Source organism: Leucoraja erinacea, chromosome 2, assembly GCF_028641065.1.
Source record: "Leucoraja erinacea ecotype New England chromosome 2, Leri_hhj_1, whole genome shotgun sequence".
In the NCBI taxonomy this organism is placed as follows: domain Eukaryota; kingdom Metazoa; phylum Chordata; class Chondrichthyes; order Rajiformes; family Rajidae; genus Leucoraja; species Leucoraja erinaceus.
Window position 1 is genome coordinate 132,243,013 of NC_073378.1, and position 22,217 is coordinate 132,265,229.

The 22,217-nt window shown below is 49.8% G+C and overlaps 1 protein-coding gene across 1 annotated transcript in view; it reads left to right on the top strand.

Annotated features, from left to right (window-relative positions):
* Positions 1–22,217, top strand: part of zgc:63863 (uncharacterized protein LOC393372 homolog) — a 40,118-nt gene that overhangs the window by 4,694 nt on the left and 13,207 nt on the right. The window contains exons 4-8 of the mRNA XM_055665493.1: positions 4,318–4,504; positions 7,981–8,082; positions 15,039–15,180; positions 16,224–16,396; positions 21,067–21,081. Of these exons, the coding sequence (XP_055521468.1) occupies positions 4,318–4,504; positions 7,981–8,082; positions 15,039–15,180; positions 16,224–16,396; positions 21,067–21,081 (619 nt within the window). The remainder of the gene's footprint in view (positions 1–4,317; positions 4,505–7,980; positions 8,083–15,038; positions 15,181–16,223; positions 16,397–21,066; positions 21,082–22,217) is intronic.

The following is a 22,217-nucleotide window of genomic DNA, read 5'->3' on the forward strand; positions in this document are numbered from 1 at the left end:
GACCAAAACTGCACACAACACTCCAGGTGTAGTATCACTAGGGCCCTGTATAACTGCAGAAGGACCTCTTTGCTCTTATACTCAACTCCTCTTGTTATGAAGGCCAACATGCCATTAGCTTTCTTCACTGCCTGCTGTACCTGCATGCTTACTATCAGTGACTGATGAACAAGGACCCCCTGATCTCGTTGTACTTCCCCTTTTCCCATCTTGACACCATTCAGATGGGGTGGAAGATTGCAACCTCCACGTGGTCCGCCCTGTTTCGACTAATACAATCAACTCGACGTGCACAGACAGAAGATCAAATAGAACAAGTTGTCCTACAACTTTAGGCTGTGCACGCCACACGAAAGAAGAACCATTCAGATAATAATCTGCCTTCCTGTTTTTGCAACCAAAGTGCCACTCACATTTATCCACATTAAACTGCATCTGCTCACTCACCCAACCTGTCCAAGTCACCTTGCATCCTCATAGAAGGAGGAGGAGGAGAAGGGGGGGGGGGGGGAGGAGCAAAGAGGAGGGGAGAGGGGGGGGGGGAGAGCGAGGAGTGGGAGAGAGAGGGGAAAGCTGGAGAGAGGGAGTGCTGAGAGGGGAGGGGGAGCAGGGAGGGGGAGGGAGGGGGGAGGGAAGGGGGTAGAGGGTGTGTGGAGGGTAGGGGGTTTATGGGAGGAATGGTGGGGGAGGGGAGGGGAGGAGAAAAAGAGGGGAGAGGAAAGGAGGGAGAGGAGAGGAGGAGGGGAAAGAGGGAGAGAGAGGATGTGCTGATGTGCTGAGAGGGGAGAGGTGGGGAGCATGGAGGGTGGAAGGAAGGGGGTAGGGGTGTGTGGAGGGAAGGGGGTGGGGGCGTGTGGAGGGGGGGGGGTTTAGGGGAGGAATGGGGGGGGGAGAGAGGGGGGGGGGGAGAGAAAAAGGGGGAGAGAGGGGGAGGAGGAGAGGAGACGAGGGGTGCGGTGGGGAGAGGAGAAGCTGGAGGGAGGGTGGGTGAGGGGGGGGAAGGGGGGGGGAGGAGAGAGAGAGGGCGAGAGTGACGGGGAGTGAGAGGGGGGTGAGGGGGAGAGGTGGGGAGCAGGTAGGGTGTGTGGAGGAGAGGGAGAGGGGAGGGGGGGGAGGAGAGGAAGGGGGGGAGAGGAGAGGAGCTCCTCACCAACAGAGCTACCTCACCAACAGAGCTACCCCACCCCCTCAGCCCACCTGTCTTTTCGATAGGACTTGTACCCTTGAATGTTCAGTTCCCAGCCCTGGTCCTCTTGCAGCCATGTCTCAGTAATTCTCACAACATCATATCTGCCAATTTCTAACTGAGCCTCAAGCTCATCCACTTTATTTCTTATACTTCGTGCATTCATATATAATACTTTTAATCCATTAATCCTCTCACCTTTCACATCGATTCCTATTTCACTTGGCCATACCCTCCTATCGCCTCTTGAGCTTTCTGCCCTGTTAATTCTGGTGTCTTTCTGAACTTTCCTTACACTCTCTTTCCCTTTAGCTCCATGCTTGTATCTCCAGTTGGTCTCCTCCCCCCCCCCCCACTATTTAGTTTAAACCCACCCGTGTATCAGTGGGGAAACCTGCCTGCCAGAATACAGTGCAGAAGCAGGCCCTTCAGCCCAGCGCCGACCAACGATCTCTGTACTATCCCACACACCAGGGGCAATTTTACAACTATTTTAAACAAAATCAGTTAAACTACAAACCTGTATGTCTTTGGAATGTGGGAGGAAACTGGAGCACCCGGAGAAAACCCACACGGGTCATGGGTAGAACGTACAAACTCCTTACAGACAGCATCCGTAGTTAGGATTGAACCCGGATCTCTGGCTCCGTAAAGGCAGCAACTCTGCTGCTGTACCATCGTGCTGCCCTGATCGAAGTGTATAAAATGGTGAGAGTATAGGTAGGTTAGAAGAGCAGAACCTTTTTCCTCCCAGGATGGAAATGTCAACACTAGAGGGCTTGGGGCAAAGATGAAAGAAGTTGAAACAAGAAACTGCAGGTGCTGGCTTGCATTTTTGTTTTTTTTAAAGACACAATGTGCTGGAGTAACCCAGCAGGTCAGGCAGCATCCCTGCAAGATGTGCATAGGTGACATTCTACCACTTTTCCAACCAGCTCCCACCTCTATTCCATCTTTCTCCGCATCACTGCGATCAGTCCTTGTTACTACTTCTCTAAACTTTGCCCCTTTCACAAACCCAAGCCCTCTAATCTTTGACATTTCATTCTGGGAGAAAAAGGGTCCCGACCTGAAACGTCACCTAACCACATCCTCCAGAGATGCTGCCTAACCCGCTAAGTTACTCCAGCATTTTGTTTTCTATGCAGGGACCATTCAATAGTCGGATAACATCGGGGAAGAAGCTGTTTCTGAATCTGGTCATGCGTGCTTTTAAGCTTTTGTATCTTCTGTTGTCCGGAGAGGGGGGGAAGAAGGAATAGACAATAGGTGCCAGAGTAGGCCATTCGGCCCTTCAAGCCAGCACCACCATTCAGTTTGATCATGGCTGATCATCCCCAATCAGTACCCCATTCCTACCTTCTACCCAAAGGGCCGATTGGCCTACTCCTGCACCTATTGTCTATTAGAAACGGGGTACTGATTGGGGATGATCAGCCATGATCACATTGAATGGTGGTGCTGGCTCGAAGGGCCGAATGACCTACTCCTGCACCTATTGCCTAATGTCTTCTCCCCATATCCCCTAACTCCGCTATCTTCAAGAGCCCTATCTACCTCTCTCTTGAAAGTTTCCAGAGAAGCGCCCTCCACCGCCCTCTGAGGCAGAGAATTCCACAGACTCACAACTCTCTGGATTTGAGTATAGGAGCAGGGAGGTTCTACTGCAGTTGTACAGGGTCTTGGTGAGACCACACCTGGAGTATTGCATACAGACATTCTTGCCATAGAGGGAGTACAGAGAAGGTTCACCAGACTGATTCCTGGGATGTCAGGACTTTCATATGAAGAAAGACTGGATAGACTCTGTTTGTATTCGCTAGAATTTAGAAGGTTGAGGGGGGATCTTATAGAAACGTACATAATTCTTAAGGGGTTGGATAGGCTAGATGCAGGAAGATTGTTCCCGATGTTGGGGAAGTCCAGAACAAGGGGTCACAGTTTAAGGATAAAGGGGAAATCTTTTAGGACAGAGATGAGGAAAACATTTTTCACACAGAGAGTGGTGAATCTCTGGAATTCTCTGCCACAGAAGGTAGTTGAGGCCAGTTCATTGGCTATATTTAAGAGGGAGTTAGATGTGGCCCTTGTGGCTAAAGGGATCAGGGGGTATGGAGAGAAGGCAGGTACGGGATACTGAGTTGGATGATCAGCCATGATCCTATGCTGCACTCCCTCAATAGCAAGAATGGCCTTCCTCAAATTTGGAGACAAAAATTTCGCAAAATACTCCAGGTGTGGTCTCACTGGGGCCCTGTACTTCTGCAGAAGGACCTTTTTGCTCCTATACTCAACCTCTTGTTATGAAGGCCAATATGCCATTTGCTTTCTTCACTGCCTGCTGTACCTGCATGCTTACTTTCATTGGCTGATGAACAAGGACCCGCCGTGATCCCGTTGTACTTCCCCTTTTCTCAACTTGATAATAATCTTCCTTCCTGATTTTGCTACCAAAGTGGACAACCTCACATTTATCCACATTAAACTGCATCTGCCATGCATCTGCCCACTCACCCAACCTGTCCAATTCACCCTGCATGCTCATAGCATCCTTCTCACAGTTCACACTGCCACTCAGCTTTGTGTCATCTGCAAATTTGCTAATGTTACTTTGAATCCCTTCATCCAAATCATTAATATATATTGTCAATAGCTGAGGTTCCAACACCGAGCCTTGCGGTACCCCACTACTCACTGCCTGCCATTCTGAAAGGGACCCGTTAATCCCTACTCTTTGTTTCCCGTCCGCCAACCAATTTTCTATCCATGTCAGCACTCTATCCTCAATACCGTGTGCCCTAATTTTGCCCACTAATCTCCTATGTGGGGCCTTATCAAATGCTTTCTGAAAGTCCCGGTACACTACATCCACTGGCTCTCCCTTGTCCATTTGCCTAGTTACATCTTCAAAAAATTCCAGAAGATTAGTCGAGCATGATTTCCCCTTCGTAAATCCATGCTGACTCGGAGGACCGGGGTGGGACTAGTCTTTGATTGTGTTTGCTGCTTTCCCACGGCAGTGTGGGTGTAGTTGGAGTGAATGGTGGGGAAGCTGGTCTGTGTGACGGATTGGGCTATGTCCACAGTTCTCTGCTATTTATTTAATGTATTACATTTTATGTTCCTCTCAGGGATGCGGGCTGATCAGCGAGCAGTCCTACAAGAGCAACTGATTAATGTCATCCTTTACGTTTTGCAAAGGAACAAGCAGCTTCATTATTATCAAGGCTTCCATGATATCGTTGTGACCATCCTCCTGATGGTCGGTGAACGGATGGCCATTGCACTCATGGAGATACTGTCCTCCCATCATCTCAGGTGAAGGCTCGTTCCATATACCCACTACCTCTTTGTGAAAATGTTGCCCCCTCGGGTTCCTATTAAATCATTCCCCTCCCACTTTAAAACAATGCCCTCTAGTTCTTGATTCCAAATTCAAATTCAAATTTCAAATTTATTTTGTCACATACACCTAGGTGTAGTGAAATTCTTTTTGCCATGCAGCACATTAAAAAAGAATACAACATGACAGTAATAGATAGTTCAACATCAACATCAAAAGGCACAAAGTCCAGTCCCATCCCCATGTCCACCCATAGTCGGGCCTCCTTACTCGAGACCGTGGCTTCCGGAGCCGACAGGGCTGCGCCGAATGGAGCTCAACTGGCGATCTCATCAGGAGATCCCAGGCTCCCGATGGAAAGTTCAGCGCCGCCGCCCGCAGCCGCTCCACAGACCCGCAGCTCCGCACAGTGGCGCAGCAATAGAGTTTCTGCCTTACAGCGGCAGTGACCCTGTTCGATCCAAACTACGGGTGCTGTACGTTCCCCGTATGACCGCGTGGGTTTCGTCTGGGTTCTCCAGTTTCCTCCCACGTTCCAAGGACAAAGGACATTTATTGTCACATACACCAATTGGAGTAGTGAAATTTGAGTTGCCATTTGCAGAACGCCAATAAAAACGTGTGGGTTTGTAGGTTAATTGGCTTCTGTAAAGTGTCCCTAGTGTGTGGGATAGAACCAAGCACATGTCGTGAGTAATTAGTCAGAGTCAGTCGGTTTAAAAAAAATAAAAAAATTAAACCGCGCATGCGCAGAACGTTCTCTCCGTAAAAATAAAAAATAAAAATAAAGACAGTAACAATTCAATTTGCCCAAGGCTTCCAAGTCTCCTTTATTCTGAATGACTGAATGAGTGGGGGGTGAAGGGTGATGGCAGGTGGAGAGATGGTGGGGAAAAACGGGAGCACAGGGACAAGTTGAATCAGTTGTCATCTTATTAAATGACAACACTTGTTCAAGGGACCAATTGGGGGGAGAGTTCCTTTCACAGCGTGTGGAGAGTCTGTGCCAGGGGTAAAGTTGCGGGGAGGGCAGGAGTGTTGAGAAGGAGGGGGTCGGGGATAATGCCAGTAACTCACTCACCGCTGCGGCAGCGCTCCGGGCGCGGAGCCACCACATTGTAGCCGGGGATAGAAGCAGCTCGGGGAACTGCGAGCGGCCGCCGGGAGCCGACAGCAGAACTGGCCGCCACTTCAGCGCCTTCTGCCGGCCCGCTCACCTCTTGCAGTACTCTCCGTCTGAACATCTCTCACCTGCCGCTCGCTCATGTCAGCCGCTTCCAGCAAGTCCTTAAATTCCCACAGCCGAGTAACCTCAACCTGACGTGAGTGAGGCCAGTGAGCGGCAGGAGACCAAAAACCCTTTCTGGCTTAAGTCCTCCCTCCACCACCTCCAGTTTAAATTCCATTTAGAATATTTTGGAGGACCAAGAACCAAGAGAGAGGTTTTTAGACGGAGAGCTGCCAAAGGTGAGCGGGGGGCCGGCAGAAGGAGCTAAGGTGGTGGCTGGTTCCGCTGTCCGGCCCAGCGGCCACTCACAGCCACCCAAGCTACTTCTCTCCCCCCCACTCCCCTGGCCTCAATGCGGTGGCATTGCACGCCTCCATGCAAGGAGCGTCGCAAATGGCATGCTCCCGACTCCTCCTTCACAACATTCGTGTCCTCCCCGCAACTTTACCCCGGGCCAGACTCCCCAAACGCTGTGAGAGGAGCTCTCTCCCTCCGCCACCCCCTCACCCCGGGAAATACGGTATTTAAAAACATAAACACAAAATGTACTAACCACATTATTGGTACATGAACTCCATTCTTCACTTTTTGCTTCCTAAGATGCACTTAAAATATTGACAAACCATATTTGAAAACCCCGCCAAGAAACCAGCGCTGCATCTGCGCAGTGCTGCAAAGGCAGAATTTCAGCTGCCTTCAGCCCCGTTTGAAATTGACGGTTTCAGGCAGCGCTGACGGCACGTGGGCTGCACAGACCTTCAAGGGTTACAAGTGCTGCGGATGAAAGGCACGGAGAATTATGCCTACCTAAGAGATCGGTCTCTCAGACAGGCATAATTCTCCCATGCCGTTACTATTTATATTTAGTAATAACTATGTTATAATTTTAGTCGGGGTAGGCAGTGCCGACCTTGCCGACCCTGACGGCACGTGCGTGGATAGAAGCAGTGTGCGGATAATTGCTGGGCGGGTGGCGCAGACTTGGTGGGCCAAAGGTCTTGTTTCTACGCTGTATCTCTAAACTGTAACAACTAAAAAAAACCCAAACTATTCTCCTCATGCTTTTACACGCCTTTATATCATCCCTCAGTCTGCCCAACTCCCTGTAACTCAAGCTGCATCCTGGCCACATCCTCTCTGGCTTCTCTGCACTCTGGAAAGACCTGCTTTGTGGAATAGCCAAAGCTTCCTTTCAGATTCAGATTCAATTTTAATTGTCATTGTCAGTGTATCTGTCACTGTATTGTCAGTGTAATAATAAATTATTATTTATTCAAATCATGTGCTATGTCGCTCTTCCAGGGAGATGCTAAATGCATTTCGTTGTCTCTGTACTGTACACTGACAATGACAATTAAATTGAATCTGAATCTGATCTGAGTGTACAGTACAGAGACAACGAAATGCATTTAGCATCTCCCTGGAAGAGCGACATAGCACATGATTTGAATAAATAATAATAAGTGTCCGGGGGAGGGGGTGGTGATTGGCAGTCACCGAGGTACGTTGTTGAGTAGAGTGACAGCCGCCGGGAAGAAGCTGTTCCTCGACCTGCTGGTTTGGCAACGGAGAGACCTGTAGCGCCTCCCGGATGGTAGGAGGGTAAACAGTCCATGGTTGGGGTGAGAGCAGTCCTTGGCGATGCTGAGCAATTATTTGGTATCTACTGTACGATGAACGGGTGGCCATCAGAGAGAACTGGACTTGTTGACTTCCTCCTGGAAGCAGAGAGCTGTGAAGTCTGGAGCGGAAGATGTGGAAGGGCACTGGGTGTTTGGAGCTAGCGCATGGGATGGCGGCTACAACGCCAGTCATGGCAGAGGGCGCAGTGATAGTCTTGCTGAAGGGTGCCGTGTGAATTGTGGCAAACAGGCCCTTCGACCCAACTCGTCCGTGCCAGCCTTCTAAGCTAGTCCCGTTTTCCCCGTGTAGGAGAGAGGACCTGCAGATGCTGATTTACACAAGAGGACACAAAGTGCTGGAGTAAATCAGCGGGCCAGGCAGCATCTCTGGAGAACATGGACAGGCAGTATCTCAAGAGCAGTCTGAGGAAGGGGTCCTAGCTCCAGACGTCACTCGCCCAAGTTCTCCAGGAAGTACTGCCTGGCCTGCTGAGTTACTCCAGCACTTTTTGTACATTTGCCCTTGTTTGGCCCATAAACCTCCTTGTAATCCATGCGGTGGAATGGTAACCGCTCCACTTTTTTTCTTTGCACCCAACAGGGATTTCATGGATCCCACAATGGACAGCACAAAACATATCTTAAACTACTTGATGCCAATCCTGGAGCAGGTGAAGCCGGATCTCCACGACTTCATGCACAGGTAAGACTGAACTGTGATTATAGCCTTAGCCGAAACATGACAAAGATACACACAGTAACCCAGTGGGTCAGGCAGCATCTCTGAAGAACATGGACAGGTGAAGCTTTGGGTTGGGACCCTTCTTCACACAGGATCCTCCTTCAGCTTTCCCGACACAGGGATTGGTGGGAATATGGAACAAACTGCTCAAAGCTGTAGAGGTGGGTAGAATAACAATGTTTAAGACATTTGAACAGGTACATGGATAAGAAAGGTATAAAAGGGATATTAGAAACATAGAAATTAGGTGCAGGAGTAGGCCATTCGGCCCTTCGAGCCTGCACCGCCATTCAATATGATCATGGCTGATCATCCAACTCAGTATCCCGTACCTGCCTTCACTCCATACCCCCGATCCCCTTACAGAGCTGACTAATATTGATTGGTGCATGGTCCCTTGAAAGTGGTGAATCAGATGAGGGAAATGCTTGGCACGCCTGCCTTTGTTGGGAAGGATATTAAGTACATTAGTTGGCACATAATGATGCAGGTGTACAAATTTTACGAGTGAAAGGGGGTGGCATGGCTGTACAGCGGTAGAGTTGCTGCCTTACAGTGTCAGGGACCCGGGTTCGATCCTGACCAGGGGTGCTGTCTGTATGGAGTTTGTACGTTCTCCCTGTGAAAGCTTAGGGTTCCTACTGGTTCTCCGGTTTCCTCCCACAGTCTGAAGACGTACGGGTCTGTAGGTTAATTGGCTTCGGTAAAATTGTAAATTGTCCCTAGTGTGTAGGATAGTGTTATGGCCCTGCCCCACGGTACGAGTTCATTCCAAGAGCTCTTTTCCGAGTTTAAAAAACAAAAAAACAAACTCGTGGTAAGCAGGGAGAATGAACATAGCGGGTACGTCGGAGCTCGGGGACGTCTCTTAGCGGCTCGTAACGCTAACGGCAGGTACTCGGGAAGACTCGCTAACGGCAGATAAGCTCAGGAAGACTCGTGAATATTTTTCAACATGTTGAAAAATGTCCACGAGAGCCCCGAGTACCGACGAGTGGCCATTACCGTAAATCTCCGAGTTCGAATCGGGGCAAACTCGGGAGAGCTCTTGGAATGAACTCGCACCGTGGGACAGGGCCATTAGTGTGCGGGGATCGCTGGCAGGTACGGACTCGGTGGGCCGAAGGGCCTGTTTCCGCGCTGTATCTCTAAACACTAGTAGTCGTGCAAGCGATGGATCATAGTGTTTCGTTGTCAAGATAGGATTAGGGATTTGTAGGTCGTTTCAAGAACCTAATGGTTGTAGTTCAGTTGGTGTTGCTGCACCTAGTGGTGGGACCTCGGGCTTCTATACCTCCTGCTCAACAAATAGACTCGCACATGCTTCCAGTTCCCTTTATGGTTGTTAGGTCCTGCTGCTATTCATTCTCCAGGGTAATTAGAAAATAAAAATATGAGAGACGGGTGTGAAATCAAAATAATTAATTTGTATTCTGGTCCAAATACCAGCAGATGGAGATGAGCCTGCTATGTGACTCACTGTTGGCCTCTGGTGCAAAAGCGGGGTACTGCAATGCTTTAACCCTTTTTTGACAGGCTTTTAGCATGGAAAGTTATTCCACAGGGGCAAAAGTGGGGCAACAGCCAAGTGGATGGGTGAAACGTCAGTCTATAATTAACCTGGCTGCCTAAAAGGGGAGGGGAGGGACGTGCAGGAGTGGTGGTTAGGGGCTAAATGCTCACGTTTCTGAGACTCAAATGCAATCCAGTTTGCACCAGGCATCCTGGTAGAATTCTTCTAAGGAGGTAACAACAGGAGCTTGATGAAGACAGGGCAGTAGATGTTGTCTCTTTGCACTTTACTTAGAGAGCTGACAATGTCCACCATGCCCAGTAGGTTTAGGCACAAGAGATGCAAGGTGAGCTGGCAATTTGTTTGCAAATTTACCCTGGTGATTAGGAGCCAGAAGGCAGCCATGGAGTTTTTTTTCCTGATTGGATGCCTGTGACTATTCATAGAATCATACAGCATGTAGACAAACCCTTCGGTCCAACTTGCCCATGCCAACCAAAATGCCCCATCTACACTAGTCCCACCTGCCTGCATTTTGCTGTATCCGTCTCAACCTTTCCTATCTGCGCACCTGTCTTTCAATTGTTGGTATTTTAGATTAGTGATACAGCATGGAAATAGGCCCTTTGGCCCACTGAGTCCGTGCCGACCACCGATCCCCGCACATTAACACTGTCCCACACAAACTAGGGACAATTTACACTTTAACCAAGCCAATTAACCTACAAACCTGTACGTCTTTGGAGTGTGGGAAGAAATTGAAGGTCTTGGGAGAATGTACAAACTCCCGTAGGGACAGCACCCGTAGTCAGGATCGAACCTGGGTCTCTGGCGCTGCAAGTTCTATAAGGCAGCAACTCTACCGCTGTGCCATCGTGCCGCCGCCTGCCTCAACTACCTCCTCGGGCAGCTTATTCCATCTCCCCACCATCTTATTTGTGGAAAAAGTTGCCCCTTGGGTTCATAATAAATCTTTGCCCTCTCGCCTTAAACCAGTGGTTCCCAACCTTTTTTTTGGCCGTGCCCCACCTAATCACCTCTAAAATCCTGATGCCCCCCCCCCCCCCTTGCTTTCCCTTGAGAGAAAACGGAGGAAATAGATATTATAAGGGTAACTTAGCAAAAGCTCTTTGCATCGCATTTCTAAGTCCAATTCAATAAATAAGGTTCTCCCATGACCTCACGCGCTTCGTGCGATGTGCATGAAGAACGATGGCGCGGTGATTATGTAACAACTACACAATAAAGACCTTTTTTACCCCAAAAAAATTATTTACTCAAAATAACATCTGAAACATAAACTACATATGTTTACCCGATGGAAAATCCAAAAAAATAAAAATCGAAAATTTGGACCCAGACCTCAGTCGCGCTCAATTGCCCCCCTTAAAAATCAAATTGCCCCCCTGTGGGGCGTACGCCCCACGTTGGGAACCACTGCCTTAAACCCATGTCCTCTGGATCGAGATTCCCATACTCTGAGTAAACAATGTATTGGGGTCAGGTAAACTCGCGATGTTTAAGAAACAAGACACCAAAATACACACCATAGAATGATATGGGCCTAGTGCGTGCAAATGGGATTCGTTTTGATGGGCCTGAAGGTCGGTATAGACGTGGCGGGCCGAAGGGCCTGTTTCTTTGCTGTACGACTATGACTTGATGGCATGATGTTGAGAGTTTTAAACCTAATTGAGACTAGGAATAGCTGAAGAGAACGTGGTCATGGCTATGTGGGATTCTGGTGGATTTGGGAGCTGAGGCAATGTGAAAGGTAAAAGAGAAAAGAAAAAACACAACCTTGACAACTTGGTCGGCAATTACTGGACCAGTTCAGGGATAAATTGTGTCCTGGAGCTGAGTTTTGGCTCCCTGAAGGTTTGGTGGATAAATATATCGCAAGGATCAGCGCGAGACTTGACGGGAAGGACTGAGCTGCCTGTGTTCTCTCTGGTCAGTTACGGCAACACTGAATTGTCATTACTCGGGAAGGCAAGATGCTCCAAATTTTGTGACGGACAAATTGGAAATAAAACAATGGATGGGATGCAGCTGATTCTGATAAACCCTTATCTTTTATAGTACTTACTTACTTACTGCCTATTGTGCCTCCTGGCATGTAGGGCAGCAACGAAGGTCCTCCACTCAGTAGTGTCGATTCCTTCAGTTTCCGTAACATATTTGTTTTACGAGACAGGGTTGTTAGCCCTGTGCTCAACCTCCAACCTGGAGGACCAGTGGATCGCTCTTTGTCTCCCCTCTACCCTTCGACCTGTCCAGCATGGGAGACCCTAACAGCAGACGAATCTCCTGCTGGCATAGCTCTAGGGGTCACTGAGACACACAAGCTCCCCGACCACGACAAGGTTGCAATCGAAGGTTTTATACTGCCCTTCCCTAATGATAACAGGTAGCAGTGGAATATGCTGTTGCTTTGTTGGTCGAACCGTTTAGATTACTCCTACTCATAGAGTCAATTGTATTGTATTGTATTCAAATTTATTGTCATTATCTCAATTTGAGACAACAAAATGAATTTCCCTTACAGGCAGTATCATAAAAAAACCCATAAAAAAAAAATAAATAATAAATAAAATAATAAAACATATTAAAAATAAAATTGAAATTGAATTTAAAAAAAAAAAAGCACAAACACAGAAAGTCCACAACACAACATAACATAAATGGCACCCAGGTGAGGATGGCACCATAGTCCAGCCAGCCTCCCCTCCGTGTTCATCCGTGGTCGGGGCCTTCCGAGCACCCGCAGTCGCCGCCCCGGGTGGCCCGATGTTCAGGCCCTCACGCCGGGCTGGTGGAACGCCGACGCCGAACCCCGACGGTGAGCATCCTCCTCCTCAGCGGCCCGGACCCACTGATCAGCCGCCTCCCGCTGCCGGAGTCTGCAGCTCCTGAGTCCACAGGCTGAGCCGGGCAGAGTCACAGGACCCCGCGCTGTCCATCAGCGCCGCCCGCGTTGGGAGCTCCGCAAACCGCAGCTCCAGGATGTCGGTGCAGCAGGTCCAGCACTCCGGGCTCCAGACGGCGACCCCTGGTAAGGCATCGCCAGCCCCGCGATGTTCCAGCGCTGTCCCGCTGCTGCTGGAGCTCCGGTCGATCCCGGCAGGAAAGGCCGCGCCAATCCAGGTAGGTAGGCCGCTGTGGGGCGAGGGGGGGGGGGCGAGGACGCGAGGATGCGACTCGAATAATAGTCGCGTCCTCACCGGGAAGCGGCTGAAGGACGGTGTTCCCCGCACTGTGCCCTCTTCCCCCACATAAAAACACCAAAAAAACACATTTTTTCATAACTAAATAAACAAAAAAAACAAAAAGATACCGGGCTGTAGGTGGAGGCTGCTGACACCAGCACCACCGGAAGTACAAAAGCATGCAGGTGGGTCCTTCGCCCCAACTGTTGTAGGAAGGAACTGCAGGTGTAAAAGAAGATAGACACAAAATGCCGGAGTAAATCAGCAGGTCAGGCAGCATTTCTGGAGAACTTGGGTAGATGACGTTTTGGGTGGGGAGCCTCCTCCAGGGATGCTGGCTGACCAGCTGTTAATCTGGAGCTGTGAGGATTTTTGTTTAGTAAACCAGCACTTGCAATTCCTTGTTTCTACAAGTGATAGGTGCGTACTGGCAAGGGGGGGTTTAGAATGGCAGATAGGTGGACAAATGTGAATGGGAGCAAAATGTGAAGCCAGAGGAAGGGATATAGATACAATTGGAGAGGGGGGAGAGTGGGAGCAATGGGTGCACATCCAGGTGGGGCACAGGGAAGATAGGAGGGGGTAGATACTTAAAGGGGCTGTCCCACTTGGGCAACCTAATCCGCGAGTTCTGGCGAGTTTGCACTTGACTCGTACTCGCAGCATGGTTGACACGAGGTCGTAGGAGGTCTCCTTCAAGCTCGAGAGTGGTCTCCGCGTACTCGAGGCCTTGGCTAAATCGCGGAGTTATTTTCAATATGTTAAAAAAACGCCTGCGAGTAAAAAAAGGTCGCCATGAAAAAAAATCGCTATTTTTTTTATTCGTAGGTTTAGTCGTACTAGGTCGAAGTAGGTCGGCATGTTAGTGGTGGGTAATCGAGGATAGTCGTAGACATTCTTCAACATAGTCGAAGGAGGTCGTCTTCACTCTCCACTATTCATTCGGTGTCCAACTTTCCCAAAGTTAGTCGAAGCTAGTCTTCAACATAGTCGAAGGAGGTCTTCAACATGACATTTTTTAAAACTCTTCTAAACTCGCCAATTAGGTCGCCCAAGTGGGACAGCCCTTTAAGTTTGATAAACCCTTTTATCACTCCTTGGATGGCACAGTGGCGCAGTAGTAGAGTTGCTGCCTTACAGCACCAGAGACCCGGGGTTTAATACTGAATGTTTAAGAAGGAACTGCAGATGCTGGAGAATCGAAGGTTACACAAAAAAGCTGGAGAAACTCAGCGGGTGCAGCAGCATCTATGGAGCGAAGGAAACGTTGCCTATTTCCTTCGCTCCATAGATGCTGCTGCACCCGCTGAGTTTCTCCAGCTTTTTTTTGTGTAACCTTTAATACTGAATATGGGTACTGACTGTACGGAGTTTGTACTTTCTCCCTCTGACCCCGTGGATTTTTTTTGGGTGCTCCGGTTTCCTTCCACACTCCAAAGACATACAGATTGGTAAATTAATAAGCTTCAGTAACATTTGTAAATTATCCCTAGTGTGTGGGACAGTGGTAGTGTACGGGGTGATCGCTGGTCGGCATGGACTAGGTGGGCCGAATGGCCTGTTTCTGCGCTGCATCACTAAATGGAACCACTTCTAAAACTCCTGTGAAAGTTGCGAGTTCCAGCGGATGTCCAACTTGAAACAGTGACTCTGTTTGGCTTTTCACAGATGGGGCGATGCGGTGCGGTGGCTTAGCTGGTAGAGCAGCTGCCTCTCAATACTAAAGACCTGGGTTCCATCCTGACCTCCGATTCTTTCTCCGGGGTTTGCACGTTCTCCCTGGGATCGCTCTGGATGCTCCGATTTCCTCCCACATCCCAAAGACGTGCGGGTTTTTTGGAGGTCGATTGGCCCTCTGTAAATTGCCCCTGGTATGTCGGGAGTGGATGGGGAAAGTGGGATAACATAGAACTAGTTTGAATGGGTGATTGGATGGTGTGGACTTGGTGTGCCGAAGGGCCTGTTTCCATACTGTACCTCTAAATTAAAAAGATGCTGCCGAAGTGTTTCAGCATTTTCTGTTTTTTGTTTCTGATTTCTAGCACCTGTAGCTTTGTGATTTTCATTTGCACAATGAATGCAACAGTGGTATTTATGTTTCAGAAATGATTATTTTGGATCTGGGGCATGAAAGGGCTGTTTGTGAATTGTTGCTGTCTTTCCCTGGCTGAAGCTGTCTTGTGTGTCTGATCTAGGGCGGAGCTGGGCACCATCTTTGCCCTGAGCTGGCTGATCACCTGGTATGGTCACGTTCTCTCCGAGTTCCGTCACACTGTCAGGCTGTACGACTTCTTCCTGGCCAGTCACCCGCTGATGCCGGTCTACCTTGCAGCTGCGGTATGTATTGTTTCATCCCTGCACCACAGGCTGCAGCCTCCAGAGCATTGTTGCACCGTTGGCTATGCACTCCTGAGCAGTGTTGCGTTGTTGCACCACGCTTGGGCGGAAATCGCTTTTAAAACATGGGGTGTGGGGGGAGGGGGGCACAATGAGGCCTGGCATCTAGGACAGGAGTCAGCAACCTAAGGCCAACGTGCTGGATCCGGCCCGTAACCCCAAATCATCCGGCCCGCAGGCGGTTTTTTTTTTCCAATTAGTTTTGGCGACCTAAAAACTGCAGCCAGTCTCTGGGCACGTAGGCGACCTGCCAGCTGACCTGGTCATTACAGCCAGTGCTGGGGACGGCGAGACGACCTGGGTGCGCAGGCATCCTGGGAACTGCAGCCATTCCCGGGGCAGGCAGGCAGGCAGGCATGCCGACCTGGCCGCTACCACCAGTCCCAGGTGGTTTTGCTGCAACATGTTTCACAAAACATGGGGGGGGTGGACACAGCCTCCGCCCCCCTTAGGATTTCCGCCCATGGGACCCTGGGCTGCTCCAGAGCAGTGCACTGGCTGCGTACTCCTGAGCAGTATTGCATCCCTGACTGCACGTTTGTGTGTGTCTCCTGCGCTGATGCAGTGTCCTCTCCTTCCCTCACTCACCCGGGACAAAGTTTTTCTTACACACGGGGTGGTGGTGGTGGAGTCAAATACGATAGTGTTTAAGAGGCTTTTAGATAGGCACATGGGTATGCAGGGAGTGGAGGGATCTAGATCGCGTGCAGGCTGAGGAGATTAACGTCGCCATGTCCAGGATGGACATTATGGGCCAAAGGGCCTCCCCCTCCTGTGCTGCGCTGTTGTATGTAACCACACGTCTGGGTATTTTTCAAGCGGAGATTGTCAGGTTCTTAATTAATAGGGGTGTCAAAGGTTACGGGGCGAAGGCAGGGGAATGGGGTTGAGAGGGGAAGATAGATCAGCCATGATTGAATGGCGGGCTGATTCTGCTCCTGTGACCTCCATGACGGTGAACCCGTGACGGGCTGTGTTTACAGATCGTGCTGCACCGCGAGCGGGAGGTTCTCCAGTGTGAGTGCGACATGGCCAGTGTCCACCAGCTGCTGTCCCACATCCCCGCCGACCTCCCGTACGAGAGGCTGATCGTCAGCGCGGGGGAGCTGTACTCCCGCTGCCCGCCCTCGCAGCTCGCCCGGCAAGCAGCGCATCAGCTTCACAAAAGGCAAGGCCCTTCTCTCTGCTTACCTTAGTGTGCACTCACTGAATCCAGACTACTGTTCAATGACTGAAGGAACGGCACTGTATTATCACATGTGGCATGTCACAGTGAAATCCGTAGTTTAGTATACCTTGAGCAAGGTCTGCAAAGAATCGCCACGTATAGAGTGCTGACCAAGTGTTCAATGTAGTCCCAATGGTCCCCCTTTGTTCTCCCCCCACGCTGGGCCCCTTGTTGCGTCACGGGGCCTGCCCGACCTCCAGCAGGATGACGTGCTGCCTTTTCACTGGACTGTTGATGTTCATAAGTCACAGGAGCCAAAGTGGACCATTCGGCCCATCGATTCTACTCCGCCATTCAATCATGGCCCTTCATTCTCCTGCTTTCTCCCCATAACCCTTGACACACTTACTGATCAAGTATCTGTTAATTTCCACCTTAAACATATCCATTGACTTGGCCTCCACAGCCATCTGTGGCAATGGACTCCACAGCATCAGCACCCTCTCTGAGTAAAGAAATTCCTCCTCGTCTCCTTTCTAACGCTACGTCCTTTTATTCTGAATCTATGGCCTCCGGTTCTAGACTCTCCCACTGGTAGAAACATCCTCTCCACATCCACTCTGTCCAGGCCTTTCACTATTTGTTCGATTTCATAGTTTCACGGTCCCTCCTCATCCTCCCAAACTCCACTGAGGACAGGCCCAGTGCTGTCAAGCACTCATCATAGGTTAACCCACTCATCCTTGGGATCATTCTCATAAACTTCCTCTGGACCCTCTCCAGAGCCAGCGCATCCTCCCAATGGGGCCCAACCTGGAGCATTGTGTGCAGTTTTGGTCTCCTAATTTGAGGAAGGACATTCTTGCAGTGCAGGTTCACAAGGTTAATTCCCGGGATGGCGGGACTGTCGTATGCTGAGAGAATGGAGCGGATGGTCTTGTAGACTCTGGAGTTTAGAAGTGGTCATCAGTTGACCAGGCAGCTCCAGTCGCAGGAAGTGGAAGTGGAGACACTGCCTTGGGTCAGAGCTGAGATCACTGTGTAACTCGCTGAATCTCACATAGCACACCAGTGCTGTTCAACAACTGGCAGCAAGCTCAAAGAAAGAGACACCGTATAGGACTATTCAGGGTTTGGACACGCTAGAGGCAGGAAACATGTTCCCGGTGTTGGGGGAGTCCAGAACCAGGGGCCACAGTTTAAGAATAAGGAGTAAGCCATTTAGAACGGAGACGAGGAAACACTTTTTCTCGCAGAGAGTTGTGAGTCTGTGGAATTCTCTGAGGGGGGTGGAGGCCGGTTCTCTGGATACTTTCAAGAGAGAGCTAGATAGAGCTCTTAAAAATAGCAGAGTCAGGGGATATGGGGAGAAGTCAGGAACGGGGTACTGATTGGGGATGATCAGCCATGATCGCATTGAATGGCGGTGCTGGCTCGAAGGGCCGAATGGCCTACTCCTGCACCTATTGTCTGTTGTCTAAAACTGCCCACAATGTATCTAGGCAATTGAGTCGGGTGTATCCGAGGCCCCTTTGCCTCGTTAGGTTTAGTATTGTCACAATGACTGCTGAGGGGGGTGGCCAGACCTCTGGTGATACGTAGATGAAGAGGGTTTAGGTTGATTATTGTTCCACGTACCGAGGCATGGAGAGAAGCTTTGTTGCATTTTATCCCAACAGATCGGTTACACCGTACATAAATACAATCAAGTCCAACTCAACTACAATAGATCGAGCAATAGGGAAGATACTGAGTGCAGAATATAGTTGTCAGCATTGTAGCGCACCAGTTCCACAGACAAAGTCCAATGTCCGCAATGGGGTAGAGTTGAATCGGACAGTAGCCTAGCTTATGGAAGAATCCCCCCCCCCCCCCCCCGATAACTGGGTGGGGTGGGGGGGGAGGGGGGGGAGAAGCTGTTCCTGAGTTTGGTGGTGCGTGCTTTCCAGCTTCTGTAGCATTTGCCAGACAAGATTGGGGAGAAGGAGGACTGCCTGGGTTGAATGCACAGACGTTTGCCCAGTGTAGGGAAATCCGAACAAGAGGACCCAGGTTTAAGGTGAGAGGGGAAAGATTTAATAGTAACCTGGTAAGGCAACTTGTTCACACAGCAGATGTTGTGTATATGGAACACGGATAGGCAAGGTTTGCAGGGACCTGGGCCCAACGTGGGTGAATGGGACTAGCGTTGATTGGGCATCTTGGTCAATAGACAATAGACAATAGGTGCAGGAGTAGGCCATTTGTCCCTTCGGGCCAGCACCGCCATTCACTGTGATCATGGCTGACCATCCGCAATCAGTACCCCGTTCCTGTCTTCTCCCCATATCCCCTGACTCTGCTATTTTAAAGAGCCCTCTTCAGCTCTCTCTTGAAAGCATCCAGAGAACCGGCCTCCACCCCCGTCTGAGGCAGAGAATTCCACAGACTCACAACTCTCTGTGAGAAAAAGCGTTTCCTCGTCTCTGTTCCAAATAGCTTACTTCTTATTCTTAAATTGTGGCCCCTGGTTCTGAACTTCCCCAACATTGGCAACATGTTTCCTGCCTCTAGCGTGTCCAAACCCTCTCTCTTGAAAGCATCCAGAGAACCTGCCTCCACCGCCCTCAGAGGCAGAGAATTCCACAGACTCGCAACTCTGAGAAAAAGTGTTTCCTCGTCTCCGTTCTAAATGGCTTACTCCTTATTCTTAAACTGTGACCCCTGGTCGGCTTGTACGAGTTGAGCCATGTGTGATTCTCGTGGACAATTCTGGGTGGAGGTTCGTGCTTGGGGTCTGGAACTAAGTTGTTCTGCCTCGAGTCCACCTCTGCCCACCCAGGGTTTATAAATTTAGTGCAGATGAGAATGTTTGCCTCTGCAGCGAATCGCGATCTGCTGCGTGCTGCTTAAAAGTCAAAGCAGGTTTATCAAGAATAAATAATGAAATTATTTAAAGAGGAAAAGCGTGCACAGCTGTGGGGTAAGAGCTGGGGAGGGGTGGAACTAATTGGAGAGCTTCATTACAGCGCGGAATGTGTTTTCCTGAGTCTTTTGAAGAGGAAGTTGATTGCAAAAGGTCGGCACGGTGGCGCAGCTGGTGGAGCTGCTGCCTCCCGGCGATGGAGCGCTGGGTTGGATCCTGGCCTCGGGTGCTGTTTGTGAAGAGTTTGCACGTTCTCCCTGTGACCGGGTGGGTTTCCTCCCACATCCCCAAAAAGTGCGGGCCGGTGGGTTGGCTGCCCCTCGACAGAATCTGGAAGGAGTCCGTGTGCGGAGGATAAAATTGGATCAGATTAGCGTAGGATTAGTTCAAATGTAGTTGATGGTCAGTGTCAATTTGGTGGGCCAAAAGGGCTGTTTCCGTGCTGTATCTCTCCATGAATAATGGCCGTTTCTCACGGTGCGACCTGACGCAAGATGTCACCAGAGTGAAGTGGTCGTGGTCCAGCACGAGTTCCGCACGATATAACGGGGGGTAGATACAGAGTTCCCACGGTACTCGGCAATTCTGTCATTTGTGCGAGTGACTTGTCCGTCTCCCGATCTTTCCCGTTAATCGTGAATGAACATCGTGGACTGTAGTGTAGTTAATCACGTGGCACAAATGATGTCACTTTTTTTTCACACACTATATAAATATCCTCCGTTTGTAGAATTGGCTTATTTGCAGACATGCCTATACAAAGTTGGTTCGAGTACAGGCTGGTTGTTATTTTCATTGGCGCGCTGTATGCATTAGCGCAACATGTGCATCGAAAACGCTTGCGTGTAGGCAGAAGGGTGAGATTAATTAAAAAGAGAATTAAGAGGAAGTCTCACTGGGTTAAGCCCATGTTTCAACGGAGACCTCAATTTGGACAAAGATTCTCAAACAATGACAATTAGGTGGGACGTCCTCGATGGACACATGGTCCATTGGCGATATTGAGACCACCTTTTTTACTCACCTTATGTCCCCTCTGTCAAGCTTCCGGGTTTACCGTTCGCAGGAGTTCCCACGGTACACGCAAGAGTCATTACGGATATCGCACGGATATCGCACTGGCATCTGCGTTCATACAATGTTGCAACGCTCACCAAAAAGTGCTCAAGTCACTCTTGGAGAAATTCAAAAATGTTTGAATTTTCTCCCGACCTTACAAAGTTACACGACTACCTGCCGTTAGCGCCACGGAGGTCCTCGGTGGTCCACGAATGCCGTACTGTTATCGCAGGAGGTTCCCACGATGTTAAACTCTTGTTAAGTCTTGCGTCAGGTCGCACCGTGAGAAAGCCCTTTAAGATTTAAAAAAGATTCTTGTAATATCGCAGGAATGCTGTTGCATTGATGGGATGGGTAAGTGTTCATATGGTCATGATAGGAGCAGAATTAGGCCATCAGGCCTACTCTGCCATTCGACCATGGCTGATCTATCTCTCCCTCCTAACCTCATTCTCCTGCCTTCTCCTCATAACCCCTGGCATGCGTACAAATCAAGAATTAATCTATCTCTCCCTTAAAATATATCCATTGACGGCCTCCGCTGCCTTTTGTGGCACAAAATTCCACAGATTCACCGCCCTCTGACTAAAGAAATTTTTCCTCATCTCCTTCCCAAAGGAACGTCCTTTAATTCGGAGGCTATGACCTCTACTGCCACTTGTGGAAACATCCTCTCCACACTCACTCCATCCAGGCCTTTTGCTGTTCGGTAAGTTACAATGAGGTTGCCCCTCTTCCTTCTGAACTCCAGTGAGTACAGGCCCTGTGCCCGTCAAAATGCTCTTCATACGAAAGCCCACTGGGATCGTTCCACTAAACCTCCTCTGGATGTGCCCTGCCCAGCGCCTTATAGAGCCTCAGCAAATGATCTTTAAATAATCTTTCTATGTCAGTTTGAATGTACACAACTCGCTGGGTTTCTCCTCATTCCAGCAGCCTGCTGTTCCTTTGGCCATTCACCCAGTGACCATTGAGCAGAAATCACAGCACTGGAGGAATCCAGCGGGTCAGGCGGCATCCGTGGGGGGAAAGGGAAATGGAATTGTGACATTTCTTCAGGCGCTGCCTGTCCCGCTGAGTCCTTCCAGCACTTTCTGTGTTTTACTTAATGCCCCTGTCCCACTTAGGAAACCTGAACGGAAACCCCTGGAGACTTTGCGCCCCACCCAAGGTTTCCGTGCGGTTCCCGGAGGTTTTTGTCAGTCTCCCTACCTGCTTCCACTACCTGCAACCTCCGGGAACCACCTGCAACCTCCGGGAACCGCACGGAAACCTTGGGTGGGGTGTAAAGTCTCCAGAGGTTTCCGTTCAGGTTTCCTAATTGGGACAGGGGCATTAGATTCCAGCATCTGCAGTCTTTTGTGTCTCAACCCAGTGCCCATCTTCAGGGTTAGTTTAGAGATAGAGCATGAAACCAGGCCCTTCGGCCCACTGAGTCCATATTGACCATCGATCATCTGTTCACACTAGTTCCATGTTATTCAACTTTCTCATCCACTCCCTACTCGTTTATATGGTATCCACTGAGTACCTTGTTCACACACTGAAGAAGGGTTTCGGCCCGAAACGTCACCTATTTCCTTCGCTCCATAGATGCTGCTGCACCCGCTGAGTTTCTCCAGCATTTTTGTGTACCTTTGTTCACGCACTACTTGTGCTGCGATGAGTAAGAATTTCATTGTTCTGTTTCGAGACACAAGACCATCAGACACATTTGACTCCGTACACGTGAGGGGCAATTCACAGAGAAACGATTGACTTACAAACCCGCACGGTTTTCGTTCGGGATGTGGGAGGAAACCGGAGCACCCAGAGGCAACCCGTGCCGTCACAGGGAGAACGCCG